This window comes from Rhipicephalus sanguineus, chromosome 3 (genome assembly GCF_013339695.2).
Source record: "Rhipicephalus sanguineus isolate Rsan-2018 chromosome 3, BIME_Rsan_1.4, whole genome shotgun sequence".
NCBI lineage: Eukaryota > Metazoa > Arthropoda > Arachnida > Ixodida > Ixodidae > Rhipicephalus > Rhipicephalus sanguineus.
In genome coordinates this window covers 214,519,527-214,538,553 of record NC_051178.1, presented here as the reverse complement: position 1 = coordinate 214,538,553, position 19,027 = coordinate 214,519,527, and the positions used below count along the sequence as shown (strand labels likewise).

Here is a 19,027-nt window from a genome sequence, read left to right as displayed (position 1 = left end):
TATATATATATATATATATATATATATATATATATATATATATATATATATATATATATATATATAAATCTTTTTTATATTAATCTTTTTTAAGCTTTGTCTAGAGATAACGCCGCCACCAGCGATATCGCTGGAAAGTTCGATAGCGCCTGTATAAAAGCCGACGCGCTTGACCACTTGTCAGTTGATCGACGGTCGAGGCTCTGTTCGCCGCTATCAGTTTATTGCTGTAGCTGGAGTTCCATTTTCCCGGCCACAAGTTCGGCCTAATAAAGAGTTGCATCTCGAACGTGCTGACTGCTGCCTGATCGTCGACGTCATGACCACGTGACAATATATATATATATATATATATATATATATATATATATATATATATATATATATATATATATATATATATATATATATATATATATATACACACCTGTAAACAAGCCCTTAAAAATCATCTCCTTTCATATATATATATATATATATATATATTAATATATATATAGCGTGTTGATGCGGACTCATTGGTACCTACTTAACTTGGGAAAAACAGCGCTAAGACGGGACATGGAAAGAAGCGACAGGACCAGCGCTGACTAGCAACAACGAGTTCATTTCACCGTAGCGGAATATATATCCTCGGAAAAACAAGAACGAAAATGACGTGGCGAAAAGCACTCTTAACGGGCCATGTGCAAAGATTATTCAATGATCCAAGATACTCATGCTCTTTCTTGACCAGGTCTACGGAAGACATGCTTACGGATGCGTCATTGTGCCTGTGAATCACGTGGGCTTCAAAAATCTCTCTGGTGCATCGGTTCTTTTTAGAACTCTTGTTAGTCAAAGCGCAGCATGCAACCACAATTTGCGCAATGCATAGCAAGATTACTGCCCATCCCATGCCTCATGGTGCACGCTTGATCTCGCTGTCGATCGTTTAGGCAACGGCCTGTTTGCCCAGTGTATGGCTTTCCAAAGGTTGTCGTATGCCATACACTACTCCCGATCGGCATTCAACGAACTATCGCGCCTGCTTTTTGGAGCAAGATTTTGCAGCAGCTTCTTTCACGTTCACTTCGCCACTTGAGAAAGAGAGAAGCAGAGAGAAATAGAGCGAGAGAAAAAGAAAGCGATAGAAAGAAAGTGAGAAAAAGACAGCATAGCCACGTATAGCAGGAGGGCTGGAAAGGGAAGTGATGGTGACGAGGAGAGAAATGGGAAGGGAGAGGGTAAAGCATAGCATAGCCACGTATATTGCAGCTAGCAAGTGGGTGAGAAAAGGAGCGAGGATGAGGGCTAGGCTACCAGCTGCTCCGCTGTCTCCACAGTCTTCGCACCACAATTTCTTTTTACTAACTTCTATTAACCCCACTTTTCATGTATGACTCTGTCATACACAAAGCCTAGCTTAGCACATTCCATACTTTTCTTTTTTCATTTTTACCATGGTTTACGGGCAACTCGCACCGGCGCTTGACGGTCTGGAGACGTAGCAAAGAGGGTCACTCGGTACTCCGGCCACTAAAAAAAAATGACAACCGTTTCAGCCAGGTATGCTTTTCCTGCGTGTGCAAGCTGCTCGGCCTTAGCGTAGATCAGTCATATTATCTTATTGTAAAATACAATGCAAAACAAGAGTACAGAAAGAGCGCACAAAAAAAGAGTACAGATTTGCTCCATCGCGGGTAGATCACGAAGCCGTTCCATGCGCAAAGAGAAAAAAAAGGTGGGGTGCTGCGGAAGGAGTGCAAGATAAAGTAAATGTGCTTGGACGCGCCCAACCTTTCTCCGGCGGGCAACGCTTGTCGGGTGGATTTGGTGCGGACCAGATTGACCGTCCTCTCGGTGCGTGGCTCTCTTTTTCGTGAGTCGCCGTCCGTCGAGCCGAAATCCCGGAGTGACAGCGGGCTCCGAGCATTTGCGCAAACCGCCGAGCGCAACCCAATTCCCTGTCACGTACTGAGAGACGCCACACCATTCTTCTTTCCGGCTCAGACAGCTTGGCGACTTGGCTCGCGTCGAAGGATGAACAAAAAAAGAAGGGAGAGGAGCAGTCTGACAAAACGCGTTTCACATTGTTGCCTTATGGCACTGCTGGCCCCGACGAAACAGGAGTGAAAGACAAGCGTTACCCGGTGTATTTCTTCTTTCGTTGTTGTCTCTTTCTTGAGGGCAGGTTGTTCACAGATCTCCGTGAAATTCGACATCTTCCCGCGCGACGTGTGTCACCTGCCGAGCCACCAGTGCTTGTGCGACTTTTCACTCGTTACCGCGCGGACTTCGGCACGTAGTTCTGCTTATTGTTTACCAATCCCTTGCTGACTTACGTTTCTAAGCCCGTTTATGACAACTGATGTGGCAGTCAGGTCAGTCAGAACCGACTAAATGCAGCCAGAATCATGTAAGATTTATTTATTTATTTATTTATTTATTTATTTATTTATTTATTTATTTATTTATTTATTTATTTATTTATTTATTTATTTATTTATTTATGTAAACCGTGGATCCCATCAAAGATCGCAACAGGCAATACATGTACATGTTTATGTTACAATATAATAGCAAAAAATTAAAACAGTTTAGATTTGACATAACGCAAGCAATTACCATGAAGGAATAGCAGTATGTTATGTATAAAAAACGAAGTAAGATGTCGCTATAAGGCTACGAAAGAAATTGAAAAATAACACAAATAGGAGCAGAGAAAAGCGAAACAGATACATGTGGTTAACAAAAAATGTATGTAATAGTTAACACAATGCCACTCCTTGAAGGCATTGCAGAAGACAAAAGCGCTTCTCGAAACGTTGCCTCCAGACAGCAGCATAGCAATAATTTTTCCTCTCTACAGAAAGAAGTGGTAACACAGAGAGCGCACAATTGTGAAGCATGTAGTTCGCTTTAGACAAGTGTTAAAAAAGTAGATACGGCCGTGCCTTTGGCAACGGCACGGCTCAGCTTGTTGCAAAGGAAAAAAAAGCGCAGTTTGCACCAGTGGCGCAAGGCTTGAACCGAAAGTGGAGCTAGTGTTCGACATTTTCTAAGTTTTTGCTAGTGATGCCAAGCTTTTTCTGGAGGTGCTAAGTTTTCGCTGGTAGTACTAAGTATGGTTAGGCGTGGCTATCTTTCTCTGGTTTTCGTCGGTTCCCCACACTACACACGTGTCACGTGGTTCTTGGCGGCAACATGTCACGTGATCAGTTGTTACGTGCTTTTAGTCACGTGACCAGCTGTTACATGATGTTACATGATTTAGTCGTGTGACTAGATGATACGTGATGTTGCGTCATTCTTAGTCATGTGAGCAGTTTTTGCTGATCTTTCGGGATTTTAGTCGCATGCCTAGTTATTACGTTACCCTACGTGATTCAGTGACGCGGCTAGGTATTACGTGATGTTATGTGATCTTTAGTCACGTGAATAGTTGTTACGTGACGTTACGTGATTTTTATACATGTAACATACTCGTCCATCATAGTTATTGCATTCCACGGCCGGACAAATCGACGCACGTGTTGGGGGAGCGGAGCAGAACGTGAAGATGAGGATGAAGCCAGCGCGTGCAGGTTCATCTATGTTTGCACTACACGGCGCAACAAAAGCAGCTCCGCTGTCAAAACACGAATGACCGTGCCTTTCCTTAGGAACTAGCGATTCGCTTAGGGCAGCTTGCCACATTAAACGAAAAAAAAAAGATTCATTATGGCTCTGCTTATGAACAAGCGATTCGCTTAAGACAGCTTGTTACATTAAATGAAAAACAGGAATGATTATTGCTCTCCTTATGAACCAGCGATTCCTTTAGGACAGCTTGCCTCATTAAAGGAAAAACAAGATTCATTATGGCTTTGCTTATGAACTAGCGATTCGCTTAAGACGGCTTGTTACATTAAATCAAAAACAGGAATGATTATTGCTCTCCTTATGAACCAGCGATTCCTTTAGGACAGCTTGCCGCATTAAACGAAAAACAAGATTCATTATGACTTTGCTTATGAACTAGCGATTCGCTTAAGACAGCTTCTTACATTAAATGAAAAACAGGAGTGATTATGGCTTTCCTTATGAACTAGCGGTTCGCTTAAGATAGCTTGTCACATTAAACCAAAACTCGAGTGATTATGGCTTTCCTTATGAACTAGCGATTCGCTTAGGACAGCGCGGTGTAGGATGAAACGATGTGAGACCTGTGAGCATGTCCCCTTCAGGAAAAAGAAGTCATTGCTGGTGTAAGCAGCCAAAACGACCTTGAGAGCAGCCCGACATTAGACTAGCAAGATGAACGAGGAACAACAGACCTCTTTGGGTGCCAGTCGCGCTTTCTTGTGCACTCCGTAAATGCTCTGCGACGTCGACAATAATACCACTATTGTGGAACGTCACAAGGGGCCTCTGTCTACGTCACACTAGTGGCCATGTCGCGAGGCGCTGAAAACTCGAATGAGCGCTCACGCTTACTTTAAAACCAAATTGAAATATCTTAAAGGCAACGTTCGTTAGTAATAATCGATCAGAAGTGCCCACGCATGCAGGACTATTAAACAACACAAACATCTCGAGTTTCCGAATTTGGTGTCAGGGGTCCTTTAAATGAAAAACACTAATGATCGTGGTTTTCCTTATGAACTATAGCGATTCGCTTAGGACAGCTTGTTACATTAAAGGAAAAAACAAGAATGATTATGGCTTTCCTGATGAACGAGCGTTCGCCAGAGGGTCAGATACTACGCACTTTAAGCGGCGGGTCGCGGTCACACTATCTCGACAGGAATCAGCTGACACCTTGGTTCGTCTTGCGCTCTCATCGCTAAGCTTGTGTTGGCAGCACGAATGTCCCTTCGCTCGCTGCACCAGCCGCGCTTCCTTACGTCAGTGTTTTGTTGAGCAATCCCAGGTGGAATACTAAATGATTTAGGTGCTATCATTTCTTGGTACAACATTCTAAATTATTAGTATCGTTTTTACTGCTTCGGCCTTGCGGCGAAGCTGTTCCTTTTAAAACGGTAGCATTAAAGCGTCCACACCGCAGAAATTCCGGGGTCGTTAATGTCCGTAGCGTTGGCTGTGAGTGAAAAACCTCGATGGATGCAAATAACTATCGCGTCTTACTGTTCAAGCCGAACCGTAACCACTGTCCAAGTCGTTCTTTTTTCTCAAGCATTCCGTATTGCAGCAATTGTGAAGACGCTTTAATTGTCCGTCAAATTCTTGTAGTATTCTGGAGATTGCTACGAACACTCGGGTAAAGCGTTACCTCGAGCGCTCTAAATTTAGCACACTGTTATTTTGAGTAGTTCCTTGAAGAGCATCATAAAGAACCATGGAACACCCGTGGAGCCTTCCGGTCCCGCTGCCTGTAAAAACTATGCGTCGCTGTGGAATCTAGAGCTGCGAAACGCTCCTTAAACTCAGTGAGCATATGCTACGTACGCGAATGTGAACGCGATCTATTGAACGATGAGTGAAGGAACAGCATAAAAATAAACCCTAGGATGCGCATTGATATTTTCGTTCGCGCGTCGTTGGTTTGTGTCAACTTTTGAAAGGCTTCCGAAAACACGCGATCACTTCAGAGGTAGACGGAGAAGCAGACTATACTCGAACAGTGAAAGTTTGACGAACAAATAAAGCACTTCTTTTAAACCAAGACGGTGCTTTCTTTAATGTCATACTCTGCACAGCAATATTTCAACCTAGAGAAATATATGTGAACACACAGTATAACGAGAGGGTGTTGTTTTCTTCAACCTATGCTCACGGAATGGCAGTAACTGTAAAGGAAGCGCAAATGTCGACCGTCGTAACCACCGCAGCGCCCTTAGCTACTACGGCGGGAGGAAGTGGCGGACCACTACAGGGGCTTCTAGCGTCTCAAATCCATTTCTCCCTTCACTATGCGCTCACGCTCACTGAGAAACAGATAGACATCCCGACAGCATCGTTTCTTTCTTCCCATGATTGGATTGCGCCGCCTCTGAAACGGCTCAGCAGCGTACAACAAGGAGCTCTCCCTTAGATTGTGGACTTCTTCCCGCTTCGCATATCCTAATGCAACTTGGAAACGTGAGCCCACAACCACCGTTCGAGACGCACGGGCCACTTTCCAAGTACTTCGCGAAGCCAAGCTGTGCTGCCGTAGAGTCGAAAAAGTATCTTTTTTTTCATTGTCACTACTACATTTCTTTCTTTCGGATTCGCAATCTCCCTGCTTCGTACCCCCTTCGTCTATGGCCGTTTCCAAGGCTCCTTTTGAGCGTGTTATCCCGGAGCCAAACATCCGAACCAAGCGCTGTGCGGTTCTTCTTTTGTAGGGGCTTCTTGCTGCTTTGGATCCAGAGTTGCCACTGCAGGCTTCTTTATCTCTGTTCCGTAGGGGTAGGTCCGCACGCACGCTTTCATGCCAAAGTGCGACGTCATGCGCCGAAAGATCCGTATGTAGGATCACACTATCGGGCGGAGGAGCCACCGTAGGTGAGTTCAGTGCGCTTCTCCCTCCTCCCTGAGCTGTCTTCTTCACTTGGCTTTCTTTAGTCTACAATAACAGGAGCACACGTGCCAGAGGGTATAACTCTTTCTTTTGGCCAATGCAGGAACCGACGCAGTGTTGGGGAAATGAGCATTCGAAAATCTACGTGAGCGTGGTACCGCTAGTGGCCACGTACATTGAGATGACTAGATCCAAGAACACGTCATGTCATGTGTCACTGCCAACGTGGTGAGTGAGTGAGTGAGTGAGTGAGTGAGTGAGTGAGTGAGTGAGTGAGTGAGTGAGTGAGTGAGTGAGTGAGTGAGTGAGTGAGTGAGTGAGTGAGTGAGTGAGTGAGTGAGTGAGTGAGTGAGTGAGTGAGTGAGTGAGTGAGTGAGTGAGTGAGTGAGTGAGCGAGCGAGTGAGTGAGTGAGTGAGTGAGTGAGTGAGTGAGTGAGTGAGTGAGTGAATGAGTGAGTGAGTGAGTGAGTGAGTGAGTGAGTGAGTGAGTGAGTGAGTGAGTGAGTGAGTGAGTGAGTGAGTGAGTGAGTGAGTGAGTGAGTGAGTGAGTGAGTGAGTGAGTGAGTGAGTGAGTGAGTGAGTGAGTGAGTCGTGTTTGTGCATGGTTATGGTTGACGATACACCATGTTTTTCGGCGGAAGGGCCACAGTGCAGCAGAATTTTCTTTGTTACATGCTTGCAATCCGTCCTTCTTTGGCAAGGCACACAAATGAGAAAGAAAGAAAGAAAGAAAGAAAGAAAGAAAGAAAGAAGAAAGAAAGAAAGAAAGAAAGAAAGAAAGAAAGAAAGAAAGAAGGAAGGAAAGAAAGAAAGACTGAAATTACTGCTATTTTTTCTTGTGTGCACCCGACGTTCGACAGGTATAGCCACAGCACCCGCATATAGCCTTGGTGTGCACGTGAAGTACGGTGCAGCAACGTTGCTCACCACGTGCGCGCTTAGCGTTTACCAACTACGTGTCAGGACTATCCCCAAATGTTCAGCAGGTATGAACAAATAACCCCGAAGCCAGTGCTCACAGTGTCTCATAGCTAGCGACAGTATAGAAGGAGAACGGTAAGGAACAAAAGCTCTTTCCTTTAGCACTTTACTATGATTAATGTCTTGTGCGGAACCTTGATTTATTGATAAATCTTCTAAACATACAACACTGTTACATGGTTAGAACGCGTTCAACTGTTTCATTCACGCGTTTTTAAAGGAGTGCATGAAAAGGGCTGTGTTAGATAGCGTACGATTGTGACTGGTGTCGAACACGTTTAGGTATCACAGCTGATCGCTTCTGATGGAAGCAACAGACAATGAAGCCGAGGAAGGTACTATCGGCGTCAAATGAAGCCAGAACAGCGGCAAGCCTTCGCAATGACATAGCACGGCCGTGGACATAGCGCGCGCCGTCCTGTCATCACCATTGACAGGCGCGCGCATCCGGTTTGGCCGCACTGCGCACATGCACGCCTGTCCATGGTGATAACTGGTCGGCGCGCACTGTGCCATTGAGAAGGCTTGCCGCTGTTTGACGCATATAATACAAATGACATTATTTGCAGGCCTTTATATATGTAAGGAATTTTTATTATTATTTCATTTGCATACACAGATAAACAAGGACACAGAGGAAATAAATGCGGTGGAAGAAAAGACAGGTTGCCGCCACTAGAAGCCAAACCTACAACTTTTGGATAACGCATCCGATGCTCTACCAGTTGAGTTACGGCAGCGATTGTCCACGTCCGTCCCCTTGTGCGCTATTTCTTTGTATGTAAAACTGGAAGGTTTACCTACCTAGCACCGTTCGTAGCCCTGAAGCGAGTGCGGACCACTCTCTTTCCCCAGTTGGTATGCCGTAGCACGCGCTGTTTTCACGAACTGGCAGCTGACCAACAAACCCTCGCATCCTACCTGGAGGTATCAAGTCTTCCGGAACGAGACCCTCGTTACGAATGAACGGGAGAGGGGGAATGGATAAAGGGCTTGTCTTCTTTGTTAGACACAATCTAACGGAAACAGAAGACAATGAAGCTCTTCTTTCTTGGAAATCCGTATAGATTTCCTTGTACCTTCAGGCTACAACCAGATGGATGCCTATTGCCCTTTGTTTACCCTTACGCCACCTCGCGACATTACGAAAAATGATTAGCCGTAATTGTGCGTGCGCCCCTTCTTGAAACACGGATGTATATTATTGTGTGGAAAACGAGCTTACGGGCTATATGCCCTCTTGTTCTGGTGGTGCGGCGGAATTTCTTGCCAGTATAGTACTGGCTGATCCCTGTGTCAGGAATTGGTATAACACGAAAGTGAAACATGTCTTCACAGAACTAGTCTATTGTTTATTGTGTATTGATATATGAGCTTGTACACCGTCTATTGGTGTTTGGCAGCTATAGCACCGTTTGACGTGGATGCATTCACGTTGACGCCTAGTGGCTCATCTCCATTCAGACGACTAACATCCATGATCGTTATTCAACTGTTTTGGCAGCTGACGTTAACATTGTCACGTGGTCGTGACGTCGAATAAGGTAGCAGCCGGCGTGTGCAAGGTAAAACTCTTTATTTCGCCGAACTTGCCGCCGGGAAACGAAAACTCAAGCTACAGGAATACACACTGTATCCTGATAGCGGCGAACAAAGCGTCGGCCGTCGATGAACTACCCATGGCTGGGACGCGCCGTCTTTTATACATCACGCATCGAACTTTCCAGTCTTATCACTGGTGGTCGCGCAAGCTCTGGAATAATCTAGACTCTTCGCGTCATGTGCGCAATCTTAACAAAACGATCTACAACAATCTGGAACTTTCCCATACATTCTGGCGCAAGCTTGCGCGAGACAGTAGTAACACGTGTAAGGGGGCGGTAACGCAAAATATAGAAAGAAAGGAGCGTGTGTTGTAATATACCTGGACACAGGATATCGCGAATCTCGCGCAAAGATGGCATGAACAAGCACATAGCCCACTGGGGCTCGATATTCACTCCTTCAGAGTGTCGTCACTTGAGGAGAGAAACGGCAAGGTGCGCGGTGCCGAGTAATTGGCTAACCTACGCCTGACCTCATGCATATACTACCACGCGGGAGGAAGAGGCTGGTACTGTAAGCTGTGAACGCGCGGAGGCGTTCCACGTTCACTCTGGCTTCTGTCTCGCTCCACCGAGGCACGACATTCGCCGGTCGACATCGTTGCCTTTCTGCAGCGCTTATTGCAGCAGTTTTATTAGTCGGTGCTATCGCACACTAAGCAGTAGGCGGCGGAGAAACACCGTTGGTGCATATGAAAGCTGCACTACTCCAACAACTAGCCGTCGCACGCTAAGACAAAGCGTAAGGCAAAGAGGGTAACTGAGTCTAAGGCGACTCCTCGATGCTAGTGCGGCCAGCATTCCTGGCTGGCGTCGAGACGCCCTAACTGCGTCGTCGCCAAATCGCTCCCTACTGGCGCTCGTTAGTGTCATGACGTAGTACTTCACTTCACCGCTCACAGACGGTGACACCGCCTCGCCAATTAAGAGCACCGTGCGAGAGAATTTGTGTGAGAGATATAGGGCACTCTTGTGGAGCCCCGTACGTGTGCGTCGGTGGCGCAGTGGGTTAAACGCCCAGCACCTATCGTCGCGGGCCCAGAGGTCGTGGGTTCGGTGACGGAACTTTTAGGGGCGAAGCTCCTTAAGGCGGCACCCGTTCGTCCCTCGTAGTCGTCGTCATCGTAGTAGTCCGTAACAAGTCTTATGCTTTGACCTCCAAGGTGGTGCCGGTGGGAGATTTCTCCTGTGCGTTGTTGAACAATAAAAAATTCGCAGCGTGCGCGTTAACTAAAAGCCGAATTCTTCTGTCTCTCATTCCCCATTAGCAGCCATTGGCATGTTCCAGTAGGAAACGTTAGTAGAAGTAGAAGTGTAAGTGTTAGCTAAAAGCCGACTTCTTCTGTCTCTCATTCCCATTAGCAGCCATTGTTTACCTCCAAGGTAGTGCCTGGTGAGATTTCTCCTGTGCGTGATTAAACAATAAAAATTTTGTTCAAAACGCCGTTGATTGATGAAATAAACCAACGAAAGACGCCAGATGTTTTGTAAAAGCAGAACGAAAGAACGCCAGATGTTTTTCTTAAAGTGTAGTAGTAGTAGTTGTATGTAGCCACCTCGCCCGATCGTCAACGGGCGAGGTGGGCCGGCAACGGCGCGAGGACCCTGCCGTACGAGAGTTAAATCACACTAAAAGACATACTTTGCGGGCGATACACTCTAGTGAGCTTTCAACTTTTCGTCTTAATGTACATGATAAAGAAATTATTTCTACGAAAAACGCAAGGCACACCTTGAGCAATATATTTGGTTTTGGGACGCTAAATGGAACCATGAGGCGATGCGAAGCCGGAGCACTTGCACGATCGCGTTCCGTTGGCTTTCGTTGGGCATGCTACCGACCTCGCGTCGTGGAACGCGCGTCCTGTCTTCCCTCTAGCCTTGCCTTTAATTCGCACAGGGCGAGCGGGGAATGCGGTCACTCTTGGCGCTCTTTCGCTCGGGAGCGGACTTCTTCCTTGCATTTCACCGATCACAAGTGATAATGAAGGGACCACGTAAACCAACAGTACAATAAAAGTTTGATGTTTAATATATACACGATGTTTCACACTCTTTATATTATGTACTGGGCGCATTTCACGGAAGAGTTTCACGGTTTACAGATGATTCCCTCCGTAGCTTCGCCCCACTCATCATCATTCACCCCGTGGATATGCTGTGATTTTTTTCTTCTAGTTTTTTTCTTTGTCATCCATAAGTGTGCACTTTACTAACGTCATATCAGTGACGACAATACGTCATTTAAGTCTTGTGAACCCCGGCATGAAACGCTTTTGCGTTAAAAGTTAAGTTGGCCTCGTTTTTTAGCAAACTTCTTTTATGTGCGCTATATTGCCACACACGCTCCTTTTTATATTTTTATGTAAACGGTCCGTCACAAGTAGAACCTCGCGTGAGTGTCTGATAACCTTCCAGATTATTTTAGAATCTTCTGATAAGCTGACGCATACGGTTAGAGCCCTACTTCACGAGCTGGGTTATCAAGTCGAAGATAACATGCGCGTTCCTCAGCGTATCCCGCACGAGATCAGAAACAACCTACACATAAGCAATATACCAAGAAATATGCATCCCGAGTACGACAAGGGAAGAAGACAGGCTAGGATACAAGTGCTGAAGCAAACACTAGAACGCACCAACAGCAATGAAGAAGACGCGAGGTACACGGACGTAGCGGCTTACATTACAAATGACCGTTTTGCAATCAGCGTGGTCGACGAAAAGGGTAAAGAACTGACAGCAACATCCATACGTGCCAAGGACGCAAGTAGAGCGGAAGAGCTGGGCATAGCCCTGGCCATCGCTACATGCAAGAAGGCGCGGGTTACCGTGACAACGGATTCGCAAGAAGCGTGCAGAAGGTACATGAACGGAAGGATGGGTAAGGCAGCACTGCATGTCTTAAAAAGGCTCGCTGTGTACCCGCCGGCACACAAACGTCTGAGTAGGGAGCAAGCGGTGACCTGGAAAAGACTCCAGGCCGGAAGTTACCCGCGCGGAACATTGATGCACGCAATGTATCCAGAGACCTACAGGCAGGACTGTAAGTTTTGCCCACCGGACACACGCAACACCTTGCGCCACATGGTGCCGGAGTGCACGAACGATCCGGACGTAGCACCGTCATCACCCCCAGGCGAAAACGGCGAGGAAGGAGCGATCCAGAGAAAGTGTTCGAAGACCTGTGGGAGGCTCTGCTGGTGACGCAAGACCCTGGCAACCAGCAACGACTGGTCAACAGGGCTTGGGCGGCGGAAGCGAATTATGGCTACCTGGACTGAGGAGGCCACCCACCTTAGGGCTGAAGTACAAACAGCCTGGTCAAAAATAAAGTTCATTTCTCTCTCTGTGTGATAAGCTTAAACGCGAAACGAGAACAGTAGAGTTTATTCTAGAACAGACGCGGCCACCAGCGATGAGGTTGGAATCTTCGATGCCGCATGTATAAGTGCCGACGCGCCTTAGCACTGCTCAGATTACCGACGACAGACGAGAGAGCTCGCCGCTATCGATTCGCCCGAATGAAGAGTTTCGTCTTGAACGTGCTTACTGTGCCTTCGTCGACGTCACGACCACGTTACAATATTCTTGAGTGATCATGTGACTTCTGTAATGTTATTTCAATCCATATTTATTTACCGCACTCTATGATTCTGGACTGGGCTTGTCGCCATTTTACATTCACGGAAGGTAGCCTTTGCACTAACTACGACTAACGTAAATCTAAGCACATCGGATGTAACACATATTTGCTATGAGCGGAGAACCTACCGATGCTGTAACGACGCTTACCTGGATAAAGCCAGATATTTTTTCTTATGTTACATAAAATATCAGAAGATCGGCAGACTTGCACAGCGCATAAGACGAGACACACGTGTGTGCCACACCGTGCTCGTCTTCCCGTTTATCACAGACAAGCCCAAGTCCTTGTTGGCACTTGAAGATCACTTAGTGAGCCTCGCACTAAAAGTTGACAGTGCGACAGCCGCCTCACGGAACGAAGAAAACAAAGCACTGTTGGCATTCACTCTCCTTCCCTCAATGCTCATTCTGAATTTTCACGCGCATTTCCGGCTAAATTCTTAGTGATGGTATTCTCCCTACGCGAACCATGTTGAAATTGCAAACCAACTCTTGCAATTCCTGTGATTCTGGAGGCAGCACAAAATCACCCTAGGTGCAGAAAGCTTTCGAAGCGGTGCTGCGCAGGATCGACCGAGAAGGAAAAAAATTCATAATGGTGTAATAGTAGCGCAAAAAAGACGAGGACAAGAAAGTGAACACCACAAGCGCTTACTCACAACTGAAAGCTTTATTGCTTGAGCAGAAAATATATCTAAACTTGACGCTCGACTAATTTCCGCGCATGCGCATCGTGGGCAAGGCAAAAGGCAAAAACCAGAACAAAAACACATCGCCTTCAACCCTCCGCCCCCCAACAGGCTACCCCCTCTCCTTGAGTAGCATCACTTCCCTCTCCGATATGGCTAAAGACGGATGACTAACGCACGTAGATGCCCTCGTGCTAATATGAAAAGCTTCAGCGAGTTCTCGTGTCGTGCGATCGCGGTGTTTGAACAAGATCTCCGTCGCGGGGAATTGCGCTTCGCACCGGCACTCAGCGCAGTGCATGGCCAAGTGCGTTAAGGGTCTCCCCTGCAAGGAAGACTGATGCTCTCTTAGACGTATGTTCAAACATCGGCCTGTCTGGCCGACGTAGACACGACCACACGACAGAGGGATGCACCCCGGTCTACAAAACCGCTCTTGAGCTACCGTTCCTTCCACTCTAAGCTGGTGAAGGACGGCATTGCTATGTCGTGTCTGAAATCCGCTGTCAACAGATCGTGTGCGCATTTCGCTCTCCGCAGCTTTCAGGAGCAGGTGGATCGTCTAAAGAACGCATCCTTTCCTATATCGGTAATACAAATCACCTGCCAGCGCCTCGTCAAACAGATAAAAGGTATCGATGCACGCGGCCAGAGCACCGATCAAAATGATAAAATGGCTGTTATGCCATACGTACACGCGCTCTCACATCGGCTTAAGAAGACAGCCCAGCGATTTGGGCTAAAGGTGGTTTTCTCTGCTAGTAACAGGCTAGACAGACTATGTTCAATGGTCGGCAACAGGCTTGACAACGTCGGGACGCGCGGTTGCTCTATTAACCACAAAGTTAAGTTTGTGTCGTGCAGGGCCAACGTCGTCTATTGCATCCCTCTGTCGTGTGGTCGTGTCTACGTCGGCCAGACAGGCCGATGTTTGAACATACGTCTAAGAGAGCATCAGTCTTCCTTGCAGGGGAGACCCTTAACGCACTTGGCCATGCACTGCGCTGAGTGCCGGTGCGAAGCGCAATTCCCCGCGACGGAGATCTTGTTCAAACACCGCGATCGCACGACACGAGAACTCGCTGAAGCTTTTCATATTAGCACGAGGGCATCTACGTGCGTTAGTCAGCCGTCTTTAGCCATATCGGAGAGGGAAGTGATGCTACTCAAGGAGAGGGGGTAGCCTGTTGGGGGGCGGAGGGTTGAAGGCGATGTGTTTTTGTTCTGGTTTTTGCCTTTTGCCTTGCCCACGATGCGCATGCGCGGAAATTAGTCGAGCGTCAAGTTTAGATGTATTTTCTGTTCAAGCAATAAAGCTTTCAGTTGTGAGTAAGCGCTTGTGGTGTTCACTTTCTTGTCCTCGTCTTTTTTGCGCTACTATTACACCATTATGAATCAGTACCAACTAGCTCGCCTTTCCGTTTTGCTTCAAGGAAAAAAAGATGGCTTTCGCCGTCGAGTCATCTTAGGCGAATGTTTATACCTGTGATGGTGATGATCAAAACTTTATTTCTCCCAAAACAGGGGACCGACCCAGAGATCGGTTACGCTGCTTGGAGTTCTTTTAACGCGATAGCGTTCAAGAGTTCGCATCGCAGAAATTCCTCTGTCGGCGTCAGTGGTTGTGAGCAAGAACATCAGCGTTGTGCGTGACCGAAAAATCGAGCAAACAAAATACATAATAAAGATTTTCGGTTCGAGTGAGATTCGAACCCAGGCCTGTGTGGAAAGCAGGTGTTCTACCACAGAGCCACGCTATTGCTTAAAACTGCTTCGCAAAAAAACAATACGAGTGTGATGTAATGGGAGGAGTGTTAACGCATTTATTATTGCGTGGCATAAGCGTAGTATCGCGCCAGGCGTCAAAACATGTGAATTGCGCCAACGAGTGGGCGTTTTAAAGGCCCACCCATTACAAAGCGCTCATACATATTTAATCATCATCAACTGCAAAAGTATCAACAAAATGAGCAGTTGCGTAGGTTCACGTGTTGCCTTATGGGCACGTAGTGGGCACTTCGCTGATCCGCAAAAGCAACAATCATGGCGTAGTGGCACAGTCGCAACATTAAAAAAAAACATGGTTGATCCCCCTGTCGTAGGAATCGGTATAACACGAAAGTGAAACGTGTCTTCACAGACATAGTTGAGCGCTTGTTGCGCATTGTTTCGGCACAAGGGCGAGGGAATGAATGCTACAGCAACGAATTGTAATATCAAGCGAAGAACGGCAAGCAGCTCGAAACTTGCAACGCGCTGCTCAAGCAGAAAGGACGCACGGAACGAACATACACAGGATGAGCGCGAAACTAAGGCCCGTATTCACAAACCGACCTTTTCCTTATCTTTTGCCCTCCTTACCTTTTCGGCCCCTTAAGGCGTTTCATAAACAAACCTTATGCCGCAATCCAGCCTTTCCTTAACCTTATCGCCGTGAAAAGGTGGCGTTCGATAAGGTAGCCCGGCAGGTACCTTAAGGCGCCACTTATGCGACGCAATATGGCGGGTCATGCAAGGAGTTTTTCCGATGTGATCGACTTCGTCGCGCTATTAAGAGAGGTTGAAGCTCGCAGTGCGCGTCCGTACGCGCAAATACCGCTGCGTGTGCTGAGGGACCGCGAAAATCCCATGGAAATCTTCAATGAGGACGAGTTCCTAAGCAGATACCGCTTCTCGAAGCGAGCGGTTCTCGAGCTTCTCTCCGTGCTGCCGCTGGAACCGAGCCTCGACGGTCGCGGTTGCCCTGTGCCGCCACTTCTGCAGGTTCTGGTGGCCCTCCGATTCTACGGCGCCGGGACTTTTCAAGTTGTGAGTGCGGACTTGGTTAACCTATCGCAGCCGACAGTGTCCCGCATCGTTAAACGAGTGACGAAAGTTATTGCGGGTACGTTGTTCCCTGCGCTCGTCAAGTTGCCGGATGTCACACAAGCAGGGCAAGTGATGGAAGAATTTTATCGCATTGCCAATTTTCCTGGCGTGACGGGATGCATCGACTGCACTCATGTGAAGATCAAGAGCCCTGGAGGCGACGATGCGGAGGTCTTCCGCTGCCGGAAGGGATATTTTTCCATCAACGTGCAGGTTCGTAAAAAGTGCATATAGTGTTTGCTGCTTTAAAATAATTTGATGAAATATATATGTGCGGCTTCTAAAGCTATGTACGATGTATACGCTACACTAAACGCTATACAGTATACACATAACAAACTATTCGCGACACGCTTTGCCGTACTCGCCGTGTTTACTTAAACCCTTTGTTTTCCTCTCGCCATTACAACTGAAGTGGGGCCTAATGATCCGATCGAGTGACGTATGCACTAAGGATATAATTTTAGTGTCGAAGCAAGGGTGGTTTTTCACAATTGTAAAAGCTATGACATGTATTGAAACTGAAAATTAAGTTTATTTTTAACATATTAGCTTCATTTGAACCGTGATTCGCAGTAAGTTCAATGGCCTTAGAGCATTGTTTATCGCCAGGGCTCACCAGCTAAATGAGTGACGTTATGGTTAAAATACATATTAGGATCGGCTTACAAGCAGACATCACGCCTGGTTTTTGCAGGCTATCACGGGACCTCGGCTGCAGTTTTTTGATGTTGTGGCCAGCTGGCCCGGCTCGAACCACGACAGCCGAATATTTGACAACAGCCACGCTCGAGTTCGCTATGAGCAGGGTGATGTTCCTGGCCTGCTTTTGGGAGACATGGGTTATGCGTGCCGTCGCTACCTGATGACTCCACTTAAGGACCCTGAAAACGCCGCAGAGTTCAGGTACTGGCGGCGTAGTGCAAAGCCTTCACTAAAATTTATGTGTAATACTTCAATTAAAAGTGCATATGTTTCAGGTACAACCGCTCCCATAAGAAAACGAGATGCTCGGTGGAGAGGGCTTTTGGCATTTGGAAGAGGAGATTTCCGTGCCTCGACATGAGGATGCAGATCAAAGCAACTACATCTGCTCTGGTTATAACAGCGTGTGCTGCGCTACACAATTTCAGCCGACACCTGAATGACCCTCTTCCCCAAGACGACCAGGTCGTGCAGCCGCAGTCGTCTTCATCGCCCGCCCCTGCTGCAGCACATGGCTCTGCCGCACAGCCGAGTGATGCATTGCCGCCAGGCGAGCCAGTGGACACGGAAGACGGATTCAGAGCCCGCAGGCGCATTATTCGGGACTACTACTCTCGCTAAGGACACATCGAAAGCAAGCAGTCGACCCTGTCATAAATGAATGACTGAATAAACTTTATTCTATGTCACTCCGGCAGTTTCTTTCGGGAGGGGTGGGGGGAAAGTATGTAATTTATTGTAGCTGCTTCTTCAGCAGCTCCACTTTTAACTTCAAGAGAAGAGACTTTGCTTCTGCATTCTTCAATTTTTGGTCATTAATTGCCTTTCTTTCTTTTCCCTCTGCTCGCATCATGCGCATGCGAAACAAGTGTTCCTTCCGCCTTTGCCTTCTTTCTTCTGCAACAGCCTCTAGGCGTGCCTCGAGTTCTTCCTCCAGCTTTGATGCTCGAGCTGTCTTTCGTCCTGTGCGTGTTGTCTCACCAGAAGCACAGAGAGTACTGTGGGAAATTTGTCTGCTTTGTTGAAGTGCGTTCGAATCATTCGAGGCTGGCTCAAGCATTGGTGTTGGATGTGAAAATACGACTTCATTTGCTGCTGCGTCTTGTACATCCGGGTCGAACATATCCAGGTCCCTTGGGGTGTCTTCAAGGCTGCCCAAATCTTCGGCGTGGTTAGAATCTGGAAAGAAATAAACAATTCTTATTTTAGACACATTTTTCTTTGCAATAAGCGTTCGCGTTCATTAATATTTACACAAAAATTGAAGTTGACATTAGCGAGATAGCACCTCTTTGCAAGCATCACTAGACAACATTACTGCAGCAGGCACTGGCCATATATATGGAACATGATTACGATGAGAGAAATATTTATGATTTTTTTCTGTGACGAGAACAGGTAGCAAATTGATACGGAGCGTGGATATGATTGCCTGCTGCATGAACACTCTTTGTCTTTATACACTTCCCAAGAGGGCACAGGGGTAATGATTTCAAACAGCTATCGGGCAGTTTGTGGCAAATACACGAAATTCAACTAAAAAAATTAAAGCGAGGTATTTTGCGTCACCATATTTTTTTTTCAACTTCACATCATTTTGCAGGACGTATTTTAGCTGATCGGTTGAAAATATGACCAGCAGCACACTGCTATTTTCCAAGAGAAAATACATGATGTCACCTGTGAGCTGAGCGACTGGAACCGCCTGCATGGGTGCCAGCAGTGCTGCCACAGCTGGAGAGCAGCTATGGTCGTGAGTAGCCTTGTGCCGCGCCCGGTCGCTGTCGAATGGATTGTCGAGGCGGACCGACGTATGTGAAGCCACAGCGCCGACTCTTTGCAGCTCGTCTGTCAGCGCACTCTCTGATGCTTGGCCGCCACCTGAAAAGCAGGAAGCGAGTGTCATCGTTACCGTGTTATCAAATTATTCAAGCCGCGATAGTCAACGCCTTGCTAGTACGAGTGGCACAAGTTGATTTATCCATAAACATAATTGTGTACGTGGCTCAGCACCTTTCTCATACCGTATACTCGTTACGCTACGC

General features: G+C 47.0%; 1 protein-coding gene across 1 annotated transcript; it reads left to right on the top strand.

Annotated features, from left to right (window-relative positions):
* Positions 1–15,907: 15,907 nt before the first annotated feature.
* LOC119385251 (putative nuclease HARBI1) lies at positions 15,908–17,616 on the top strand. The gene is made up of 3 exons (XM_037652741.2): positions 15,908–16,490; positions 16,975–17,183; positions 17,258–17,616. Exons 1-3 carry the CDS (start codon positions 15,909–15,911, stop codon positions 17,601–17,603), a joined length of 1,137 nt encoding a protein of 378 aa, XP_037508669.2. The 5' UTR covers position 15,908; the 3' UTR covers positions 17,604–17,616.
* The last annotated feature ends 1,411 nt before the right edge of the window (positions 17,617–19,027 follow it).

Coding starts and splice junctions, on each gene's coding strand:
- LOC119385251 (XM_037652741.2), top strand. CDS start 15,909: ATGGCGGGTCATGCAAGGAGTTTTTCCGATGTGATCGACTTCGTCGCG. Junction 16,491..16,974: donor ATTTTTCCATCAACGTGCAG/GTTCGTAAAAAG, acceptor TGGTTTTTGCAG/GCTATCACGGGACCTCGGCT. Junction 17,184..17,257: donor GAAAACGCCGCAGAGTTCAG/GTACTGGCGGCG, acceptor CATATGTTTCAG/GTACAACCGCTCCCATAAGA.